Source organism: Hyla sarda, chromosome 7, assembly GCF_029499605.1.
Source record: "Hyla sarda isolate aHylSar1 chromosome 7, aHylSar1.hap1, whole genome shotgun sequence".
NCBI lineage: Eukaryota > Metazoa > Chordata > Amphibia > Anura > Hylidae > Hyla > Hyla sarda.
In genome coordinates this window covers 107,136,200-107,147,568 of record NC_079195.1, presented here as the reverse complement: position 1 = coordinate 107,147,568, position 11,369 = coordinate 107,136,200, and the positions used below count along the sequence as shown (strand labels likewise).

General features: G+C 48.9%; 1 protein-coding gene across 1 annotated transcript; it reads right to left on the bottom strand.

Moving 5' to 3' along the window:
• Positions 1-308: 308 nt before the first annotated feature.
• Positions 309-4,792, bottom strand: LOC130281970 (uncharacterized). The gene is made up of 2 exons (XM_056529774.1): positions 3,598-4,792; positions 309-589 (listed from the first exon to the last, which is right to left on the bottom strand). The coding sequence occupies exons 1-2, from the start codon at positions 4,742-4,744 to the stop codon at positions 582-584; spliced, it is 1,155 nt and encodes a 384-aa protein (XP_056385749.1). The 5' UTR covers positions 4,745-4,792; the 3' UTR covers positions 309-581.
• Between the last annotated feature and the right edge of the window lie 6,577 nt (positions 4,793-11,369).

The window sequence follows — 11,369 nt, the reverse complement described above, 5'->3', positions numbered from 1 at the left end:
TGTACCGTGATATCACTGTTTATATTATCCCTGTACTGTGACATCACTGTATATATTAACCCTGTGCCCTAATGTCACTGTATATATTTACCTTGTACTGTGAGTGACAATTTAAGATTTTCCTAGTTAACGACGGAAAATATGGATTTTATAAAGACAGGAGGCGAGTATCAAATGCATTATCCTTCTTTATTCAGCCCAATAGCAGAAAGAAATGCAATGAAATGTAATAACACAGAAAAAAGAGAGGGGAGTGTTGGTCACCTAGTAACCATCTACGCCCCCTCCACATTCCGACCAATCCTCTTCCACCTAAGTCCATATTAACCAAGTCCAGCTCCACCTCCTCCTCTTTCTTTATGCAGACAGTCCACCGCAACCGATACGGCAGACCAGGAGAAAGGCGTAGCAAGTAGAACAGCAACACGAATCCCACGGCGGATCCAATCTTCGTCGAACTGTAGAACTCAATCTTGTCTGGTAAGAACTGGAAAACGATCCATCCACAGACCTCCAACAAAGAGGTCCGAAACCCGGAGGAACAGAAAATTCATCCAACGGTACTCACTCGGATGCAGCATTCAATACCCTGGAAAAGAAAAAACACCATGACAGGGATGGGAATAGGGAGGGTTGATACTCGCCTCCTGTCTTTATAAAATCCATATTTTCCGTCGTTAACTAGGAAAATCTTAAATTTTATGGCAGACAGGAGGCTCGTATCAAATGCATGTTCAAAGTATCTAACAACAATATCACACAAGAAATATTATAACACTGACATAGAAACATGAGTCTCAGGTCGAAAATAAAACGTACGAAACGTATTTTCCGAAGACCAGTCTGCTGCTTTCATAACGTCAGACAGAGAGACTCCCGCCTGAGCCACCTTGGTAGCCATGGCTCCTCTAGAGGAATGCGCTTTAAAAATGGAGACATCAACCCCGGCAAGGATCATTATCAGACGGATCCATCGGGATAATGTTGGGGAAGACACCGGACGATGCGGAGTACAGAAAGATATGAGAAGTTGGGAAACAGAATCTGAACGCAAGTGAGTTGTCCGAAGCTCATAAGTCTTAAGACACCTAACCACACACAACTTAGGATGTTCCGTAAAACTCGGATAGAACACCGTTCTTAGATCGGTTTTCGTCCGGCGAGCAATGGAGAAGAGCACACCCCCGGGTGTAAACTGTCTCCTCGATACCTCCAATGCCCGAACATCCGACACACGTTTGATGGATATCAAACACAACAACATGGTCAGTTTGAATGATAAAAACTTGAGAGATAAATCTTCATTATCCTCCCAAGAAGAAAACAACCGAAAAATCAGGTATACGTCCCAGGTAGAATGATACCTAGGAGCAGGGGGACGTTGAAATCGAATGCCGCGCGAAAGACGACACACCAACGGGTGTTTACCCAAAGGTGCACCGTCTACATGAGCGTGATGAGCAGAAATTGCGGATCTATACACATTAATTGTCCGATATGCCTTACCAGTGTCAAAAGCCTCAGATAAAAAATTTAAGACTCCGGACACAGGGGCATGAATGGGATCCATCTGTTGTTGTGAGCACCAATGAACCCATAATCCCCAGGCAGATCGGTAAGCCGATCTGGTACCTGGAGCCCACGCATCTCGCATGAGGTCCCTAGCTGATCGTGAAATGCCGATACCAAGGTCCGGCATCCCGAGATCAACCATACCACTAACCGCAACTGACCGGACAACATTAATGGATGCGCGTCCCCCATGGGGTCCAGCAGCAGAGACTGAAACAGGGGACAAATTCGTGGATAATCTATGGTCATCCCCAGAATCTGGGGAAACCAAGACTGGGTCGGCCACCAAGGAGTGAGCAGCACCAGAGTGGCTGCCTGAGACTCCGTCTGCCATAACACTCTGGGAATGATGGCAAATGGGGGAAACGCGTACAACGTCCCCGAGGGCCACATTTGCAGAAACGCATCCGTGGCCAGAGCCTCCGGATCCGGTTTCCAGCTGAAGAACCGTGGCAACCGTCGATTCAGTCTGGACGCGAACAGGTCTAGGTCCAAAGGACCCCATAGCTCCCAAATTGATTGGAAAACCGACGGATGTAAGGTCCAGTCGCTGCTGTCCATCAGATGCCTCGAGTTCCAATCCGCCACGGAGTTGGAGACTCCCGGAAGATATTCCGCCAAAAGGAGAATGTCCCTCTGGAGACAGAATTGCCAAAAATCTTTCGCAATGTCCGCCAATATCTTGGATCTCGTACCCCCAAAGCGGTTGATGTACCGCACGGCCGAAACGTTGTCCATGCGAAGCAGGATACAACAATTTGACCTGTGGAATGCGAAACTTTTGACTGCAAAATAGCCCGCCAGAAGTTCCAAGCAGTTGATATGCAGTAGGGACTCCTCCGGGGACCACTTGCCGCCCGTGGAGGACGAGCCGCAACGGGCTCCCCATCCGCTCAGACTGGCATCTGACTCCACAATCAAATCCGGTTTGGAGGTGAATATCATCCTGCCATTCCAATCCTGGACGTGGCGGAGCCACCAGTACAGGTCGGCGCGGGCCTCCTGAGACAGAGGAACTCTGTCCGCATAAGAAAGACCCTCCGCTAGTTTCTCGGTCTTCAGGCGTTGTAATGCCCTGTAATGGAGAGGGGCCGGAAGAATGGCCTGAACGGAGGCCGACAAAAGGCCCACGATGCGGGCTACCGCCCGTAGTGAAACCAAGTCTCTCCTGAGCAGGGACCTTATTTCTTTGCGAAGCAGTGCAAGCTTCTTGTCCGGAAGACTCAAGATGGCCATGGGGGTGTTCACCATGAAGCCTAGAAACTCCACGTCTTGAGTGGGAACGAACACAGACTTTTTGTGATTGATTAAGAACCCCAAATCCGTGAGAAGGGAACAAGTCCAATCCACGTGTAGTGACACCTGTTGAGGGGATTGAGCCATAATCAATATATCGTCGAGATATATGATAAGTCTCACCCCTCGACTCCTGAGAAGCGCCATAACCGGTCTCAGGAGTTTGGTGAAACACCACGGGGCGGATGAGAGGCCGAACGGAAGACAGGTGAATTCCCACTTCCCGTCGTCCCAGAGGAATTGGAGATACTGCTGGGAAGAAGGGTGAATTGGTACCGTGAGGTACGCGTCTTTCAAATCGATCTTTGCCAGCCAATCGTTTGGAAGAAGAGAGTCTCTGAGCAGATGTATGCCCTCCATCTTGAAGTGGCGATACGACACATACTCGTTTAGATCCCTCAGATTTATGACAGGCCTGTGGCCTCCGTCTTTCTTCTTCACCAAGAAGAGATTGCTGAGGAAGCCCGGTTTGTCCATAGACACCCGGACAATGGCCTTTTTGTCTAGCAAGTCCGCGACCTCTTGGTTTATCAGAGTCCTGTCTGCCTCTGAGAAGCAAAGATTCGTCGGCCACCTTGATTGGACCGGTTCTGACATGAAGTCTATCATGTAACCCGATACCACTTGCAGCACCCAAGGGTCTGTAGAAATCATGGACCAGTGGTGGAAAAAATATCGTAGTCTGCCCCCCACTGGGGCCGAACAAACACTCTGTACAGTCCAACCCACCTGTGGTCCTGCCTCTGGAGAAACCTCTGGAAGTACCACGTGCCCTCCAGGGCCGTCCTCGGGTTGGGTAAAAGGGGTTGGTTGGCACGGGTGCAGGGGCCGCCTGAGGTTGAGGTCTGTCCTGCACATACTGGACGGTGGGTCTAGCATAGGGTCGAAAATAAGCACCTCTGCCGGAAGGTCGACCCTTGCCCCTTCCGGCTTTGCCGAAAACCTTAGCGGATTTTTTCAACGAGGATTGCGCCTTATCTAGGCTGGAGAACAATCCTACGAATTTATTGATGTTTTTAATCAGAGAATCTCCAAACAGGAGGCCCTCAGCAGATGGGCCCGGCTCTTCGGTAGCTAAGTGTGTCAGCTGCGGGTCCAGCCTCATCAGTATCGAGCGACGCCGCTCAGCGGACATCGCTGAGTTTGCATTGCCCAACAGACACGTGGCCCTCAAGGCCCAGTTTCTGAGGACACCCGCGTCCACCAAGCCGCCTGTTGCCACCGCATGCTCAGCCATGTTGAGAATTTTGGTAAGCGGTCCCAAGACGTCCAACAATTTGTCCTGTACGGACATGAAGGATCTGTCCAGACCCTTCTTCGGGTTTTTACCAGATTTTAGCAAGTATTTAATAAGAATCGGGTCCAGTTCAGGAGTAGCCGCGACCTTGTTGGCCACTGAAGGACGCGGACATTCCGATCGCAACTTGCTGCGGTTACTGCGATCTAAAGGTTTCCGTAGCCACGCCTCCACATATTTAGCCACCTGCGGCAGCGGGGACCATTCCCCAGACCTGGGATGTTTAATGTCGTCCGGGTCAAAAAATGGCACCCCCAGGGAGTCCAATATGGCGTGCGGATTGCCCGTAGCAGTAGCAGACCCGGTGGGGTCGCACTCCTCCATATCACCTACCTCCTCTTCATCGCCTTCGATAGAAGAGGGTAAAGACACCTCATAATCTGCCTCAGACTCCGCCTCCGATTCTTCAATGTATGAATCGGGTTTTGACCGCTTAGCAGAGCGTGTCGCCCGTACATCATAGTCGTCCTCCCGGGTGGAGGGTCTTAAACCCGATTTCGGGTTGGCGCCCGAATGAGAAGGGCCGCCTGAAATATTTTGTCCATCTCCCACCGTCAGCAATGGTGTGGGAGAGGTCATGGCGTCCGAGCAGTGGTGGCGTTTCCTCTCAGACTTACCGGACTTCTGAGGTTCAGAAACCGGATTAGGTATGGTCGCCGCGGACGGCGGACCTGCAGAAACCACTGCAATGTCATTGCAGGATTGAGATACCGCCAATGAGATGGATTTGGAAATGTTGTCATTCATGACCGCCATGGCGGACGTGAGAGCGGATGCAATGGAATTGTTCACTAGCTGGTGAATTTCAGCAGCGGACATAGAATCAGTATGAACAGTATGAGCAGGAATGGGGCCATCCCCCAGGGTCATATCCAATTTATTATCCATCATAGAGCACACAATAGTGTTCAGGTCTGTAAAGAGAAAAGGTGGGGTAGGCCACAGTAAGTACTTGTATATAAAGGCAAGGGTATATATGTATATAATATAACAACCGTATGTACAGGAAGGAAAACAGGCGCAGTCCGCTCCGTAACCTGAGGGTTACTGACACAGCTGTCACAGACAGCTGTACGTCAGCAACACGGCAGGATCGCGGCACTGTCAGCGCTTCTATCAGAGCGCTTCCAGTAGCCGTAGTATGCCACGGAGCCCTGCGCGAGTCCCGGCCGTACCCAGTGTTCTAACACACTGTGGGAGGCCGAGCCGCGTATTCTCGCGAGACCCTGCGCGCTCACGTGACGCGCTGACGTAGCGTGTACGAGAAGCGCGCAGGGAGCGAGATGAGAGGGCGGAGACGAAGGGAGGAGAAGAAAGCCGACGTCACCGCAATGGCGACGGCCTGAAAACAACAGGTAATGAGTGTGAATAGCGAACGAAAGACACGGAACACCGGCAGGGGCCAGAAAGGGGACAAACACAGGAGAAAAACAGTGTATGAACGCCAGGGAGGGCGGATACGTCTAGAGATAAAGTACAGGGAAAAAACCACAAAAATAGGGGAAAAAAGATGCAGAAAGGCCCGGTGTATGAAGTATCTACAGCGGGTTAAATAGCACAAAAAGGAAAATCGTATGATAGAACATAAAACAGTGAGATCTGGCACAAACAACCAGACACTGGATTAAATACTTATCTGATGTTAACACTGCTATTGAGCAGAAAGAAAGAGGAGGAGGTGGAGCTGGACTTGGTTAATATGGACTTAGGTGGAAGAGGATTGGTCGGAATGTGGAGGGGGCGTAGATGGTTACTAGGTGACCAACACTCCCCTCTCTTTTTTCTTTGTTATTACATTTCATTGCATTTCTTTCTGCTATTGGGCTGAATAAAGAAGGATAATGCATTTGATACGAGCCTCCTGTCTGCCATAAAATACAGGGTTAATATGCACAGTGGCATCACAGTTCAGAGTTAATATATACAGTGTCATCACAGCACAGGGATATTATACACAGTAATGTCTCTGTACAAGGACAATAAACAGTTTTGTCACTACAGGGTTAATAAACGCAGTGTTGTCACAGTAGAGGGTTACTATACAATGATGTCACCATAGCGGGAAAAAATACACAGTGATGTCACCGTACAAGAATAATATACTGTGATGTCACTACAGGGTTATTATACACAGTGACATCAAATTACAGGATGAAGCACTGGGATGTCACAGAGTAGAAGGGCTGGGGTGGGTAGTAGTACAGAAGTAGGGCTGGGGTGGGTAGTAGTACAGTAGTAGGGCTAGGGTGGGTAGTAGTACAGTAGTAGGGCTAGGGTGGGTAGTAATACAGTAGTAGGGCTAGGGTGGGTAGTAGTACAGTAGTAGGGCTAGGGTGGGTAGTAGTACAGTAGAAGGGCTGGGGTGGGTAGTAGTACAGTAGTAGGGCTAGGGTGGGTAGAAGTACAGTAGAAGGGCTGGAGTGGGTAGTAGTACAGTAGTAGGGCTAGGGTGGGTAGTAGTACAGTAGAAGGGCTAGGGTGGGTAGTAGTACAGAAGTAGGGCTGGGGTGGGTAGTAGTACAGAAGTAGGGCTAGGGTGGGTAGTAGTACAGTAGTAGGGCTAGGGTGGGTAGTAATACAGTAGTAGGGCTGGGGTGGGTAGTAGTACAGTAGTAGGGCTAGGGTGGGTAGAAGTACAGTAGAAGGGCTGGAGTGGGTAGTAGTACAGTAGTAGGGCTAGGGTGGGTAGTAGTACAGTAGAAGGGCTAGGGTGGGTAGTAGTACAGAAGTAGGGCTGGGGTGGGTAGTAGTACAGAAGTAGGGCTAGGGTGGGTAGTAGTACAGTAGTAGGGCTAGGGTGGGTAGTAATACAGTAGTAGGGCTAGGGTGGGTAGTAGTACAGTAGTAGGGCTAGGGTGGGTAGTAGTACAGTAGAAGGGCTGGGGTGGGTAGTAGTACAGTAGTAGGGCTAGGGTGGGTAGTAGTACAGTAGTAGGGCTAGGGTGGGTAGTAGTACAGTAGAAGGGCTAGGGTGGGTAGTAGTACAGTAGTAGGGCTAGGGTGGGTAGTAGTACAGTAGTAGGGCTAGGGTGGGTAGTAGTACAGTAGTAGGGCTAGGGTGGGTAGTAGTACAGTAGAAGGGCTGGGGTGGGTAGTAGTACAGTAGTAGGGCTAGGGTGGGTAGAAGTACAGTAGAAGGGCTGGAGTGGGTAGTAGTACAGTAGTAGGGCTAGGGTGGGTAGTAGTACAGTAGTAGGGCTAGGGTGGGTAGTAGTACAGTAGTAGGGCTAGGGTGGGTAGTAGTACAGTAGTAGGGCTGGGGTGGGTAGTAGCACAGTAGTAGGGCTAGGGTGGGTAGTAGTACAGTAGTAGGGCTAGGGTGGGTAGTAGTACAGTAGTAGGGCTAGGGTGGGTAGTAGTACAGTAGTAGGGCTAGGGTGGGTAGTAGTACAGTAGAAGGGCTAGGGTGGGTAGTAGTACAGTAGTAGGGCTAGGGTGGGTAGTAGTACAGTAGTAGGGCTAGGGTGGGTAGTAGTACAGTAGTAGGGCTAGGGTGGGTAGTAGTACAGTAGTAGGGCTATGGTGGGTAGTAGTACAGTAGTAGGGCTAGGGTGGGTAGTAGTACAGTAGTAGGGCTAGGGTGGGTAGTAGTACAGTAGTAGGGCTAGGGTGGGTAGTAGTACAGTAGAAGGGCTAGGGTGGGTAGTAGTACAGTAGTAGGGCTAGGGTGGGTAGTAGTACAGTAGTAGGGCTAGGGTGGGTAGTAGTACAGTAGTAGGGCTAGGGTGGGTAGTAGTACAGTAGTAGGGCTAGGGTGGGTAGTAGTACAGTAGTAGGGCTAGGGTGGGTAGTAGTACAGTAGTAGGGCAAGGGTGGGTAGTAGTACAGTAGTAGGGCTAGGGTGGGTAGTAGTACAGTAGTAGGGCTAGGGTGGGTAGTAGTACAGTAGTAGGGCTAGGGTGGGTAGTAGTACAGTAGTAGTGCTAGGGTGGGTAGTAGTACAGTAGTAGGGCTAGGGTGGGTAGTAGTACAGTAGTAGGGCTAGGGTGGGTAGTAGTACAGTAGTAGGGCAAGGGTGGGTAGTAGTACAGTAGTAGGGCAAGGGTGGGTAGTAGTACAGTAGTAGGGCTAGGGTGGGTAGTAGTACAGTAGTAGGGCTATGGTGGGTAGTAGTACAGTAGTAGGGCTAGGGTGGGTAGTAGTACAGTAGTAGGGCTATGGTGGGTAGTAGTACAGTAGTAGGGCTAGGGTGGGTAGTAGTACAGTAGTAGGGCTAGGGTGGGTAGTAGTACAGTAGTAGGGCTAGGGTGGGTAGTAGTACAGTAGAAGGGCTAGGGTGGGTAGTAGTACAGTAGTAGTGCTAGGGTGGGTAGTAGTACAGTAGTAGGGCTAGGGTGGGTAGTAGTACAGTAGTAGGGCTAGGGTGGGTAGTAGTACAGTAGTAGGGCTAGGGTGGGTAGTAGTACAGTAGTAGGGCAAGGGTGGGTAGTAGTACAGTAGTAGGGCAAGGGTGGGTAGTAGTACAGTAGTAGGGCTAGGGTGGGTAGTAGTACAGTAGTAGGGCTAGGGTGGGTAGTAGTACAGTAGTAGGGCTATGGTGGGTAGTAGTACAGTAGTAGGGCTAGGGTGGGTAGTAGTACAGTGGTAGGGCTAGGGTGGGTAGAAGTACAGTGGTAGGGCTAGGGTGGGTAGTAGTACAGTAGAAGGGCTAGGGTGGGTAGTAGTACAGTAGTAGGGCTAGGGTGGGTAGTAGTACAGTAGTAGGGCTAGGGTGGGTAGTAGTACAGTAGTAGGGCTAGGGTGGGTAGTAGTACAGTAGAAGGGCTAGGGTGGGTAGTAGTACAGTAGTAGGGCTAGGGTGGGTAGTAGTACAGTAGAAGGGCTAGGGTGGGTAGTAGTACAGTAGTAGGGCTAGGGTGGTAGTAGTACAATAGAAGAGCTAGGGTGGGTAATAGTACAGTAGTAGGGCTAGGGTGGGTAGTAGTACAGTAGTAGAGCTAGGGTAGGTTGTAGTACAGTAGTAGGGCTAAGGTATATCTGCCCTAGCCCTACTACCTATCCTAGCCCTACTACTGTATTACAACTCATGTGCATACCAGTGGCTGTGCTGTGCTTACTGACCTGGCTTGTCCATGCTGTATGTATTCAGCAGGAGCCAGCCAGGGCAGTAGGAACAGCACAGTCACTGCCATGTTATCTACAAAATACGGGAGGATTTATAGGCAGCCAGGCATAGAGGGCTGCATGCTGACCAGAACTCACATGACCTGGAGAACGGGCAACAAACGCAGAGCACTTAAATGGGCACTGTCATGAAGTAAAAAAATTGATATGTTGTAGTACTTAAGTACTACAACATATCTCTAATATACTTTAATAAAAAAAAGTGATTTTAAACAAGTTTAAAATCACTTTTAAATTCGGCCACTAGGGGTCGCCCTCCTAGTAGCCGAATGCATTCGGCAGTGACGTCACTACTGAATTTCGACTCATTTAAGCCTGGCAATGAGTCGAAGTTCAGGCACTGCGGTGCTCGCTCCCGCCTGTCAATCAAACAGGCGAGAGTGAGCACGCTGATAGCTGGGGCTGTGCGCATTGGCCAGCTCCACTGGCCTCGCGCACAGCCCCGCCCGCCCCCGTTACCCTGTCCCTGTGCCCACGAGCGCGATCGCTACCATCACCGCTAGCGGGGTCCCTGTGCCCACTAGTGGTGTCATAAGAATGCTGAGCGCGGCTCTGTTCCCCGTCCATGTCAGCTCTAAGGGTACGGGAACAGATTTAACTCCTTGGGGACGGAGCTCATTATTACCCTAAGGACGGGAGCATTTTTTGCAATTCTGACCACTGTCACTTTAAGCATTAATAACTCTGGGATGCTTTTACTTTTCATTCTGATTCCGAGATTGTTTTTTCGTGACATATTCTACTTTATGTTAGTGGTAAATTTTTGTCAATACTTGCATCATTTCTTGGTAAAAAATTCCAAAATTTGATGAAAAAAATTGAAAATTTTGCATTTTTCTAACTTTGAAGCTCTCTGCTTGTAAGGAAAATAAACATTCTAAATAAATAATATTTTGATTCACATATACAATATGTCTACTTTATGTTGGCATCATAAAGTTGACATGATTTTACTTTTGGAAAACATCAGAGGGCTTAAAAGTTCAGAAGCAATTTTCCAATTTTTCACAAAATTTTCAAAATCAGAATTTTTCAGGGGCCAGTTCAGTTTTGAAGTGGATTTGAAGGGCCTTCATATTACAAATACCCCATAAATGACCCCATTATAAGAACTGCACCCCTCAAAGTATTCAAAATGACATTCAGTAAGTTTGTTAACCCTTTAGGTGTTTCACAGGAATAGCAGCAAATTGAAGGAGAAAATTCAAAATCTTCATTTTTTACACTCGCATGTTCTTGAAGACCCAGTTTTTGAAATTTTACAAGGGGTAATAGGAGAAAAAGCCCTCCAAAATTTGTAACCCAATTTCTCTCGAGTATGTAAATACCTCATATGTGTATGTCAATTGTTCGGCGGGCGCAGTAGAGGGCTTAGAAGGGAAGGAGCGACAATGGGATTTTGGAGAGTGAATTTTGCTGAAATGGTTTTTGGGGGCATGTCACATTTAGGAAGCCCCTATGGTGCCAGAACAGCAAAAAAAACAAAAAACACATGGCATACTATTTTGGAAACTACACCCCTCAAGGCATGTAACAAGGGGTCCGGTGAGCCTTAACACCCCACAGGTGTTTGGCGACTTTTCGTTAAATTCGGATGTGTAAATGAAAAAAAAATTTTTTCACTAAAGTGCAGGTTTTTTCCCCCCAAATTTACCATTTGTACAAAGGGTAATGGGAGAAAAATCCCCCTAAAATTTGTAACGCAATTTTTCCTGAGTACGGAGATACCCCATATGTGGCCCCAAACTGTTGCCTTGAAATACGACAGGGCTCTGAAGTGAGAGAGCGCCATGCGCATTTGAGGCCTGAATAAGGAATTTGCAGTAGTGGTGGACCCGGTTACAAGGATGGGGCTTGTCTCCACCAAAACCCTACAGCAGTGTTTCCCAAACAGGGTGCCTCCAGCTGTTGCAAGACTCCCTGCCTGCCAGGACAGTCTATGGCTGTCCGGCAACACTGGGAGTTGTGGTTTTGCAACAGCTGGAGGTGCCGTTTAGGAAACAGTTTCGTATGAGACGTTTTTCATTTTTATTGGGGGGGTCGACGTGTAAGGGGGTGTATGTGTAGTGTTTTACTTTTT

Bases quoted from the DNA above. Each gene is read 5' to 3' on its own strand.
- LOC130281970 (XM_056529774.1), bottom strand. From the start codon at position 4,744: ATGACCTCTCCCACACCATTGCTGACGGTGGGAGATGGACAAAATATT.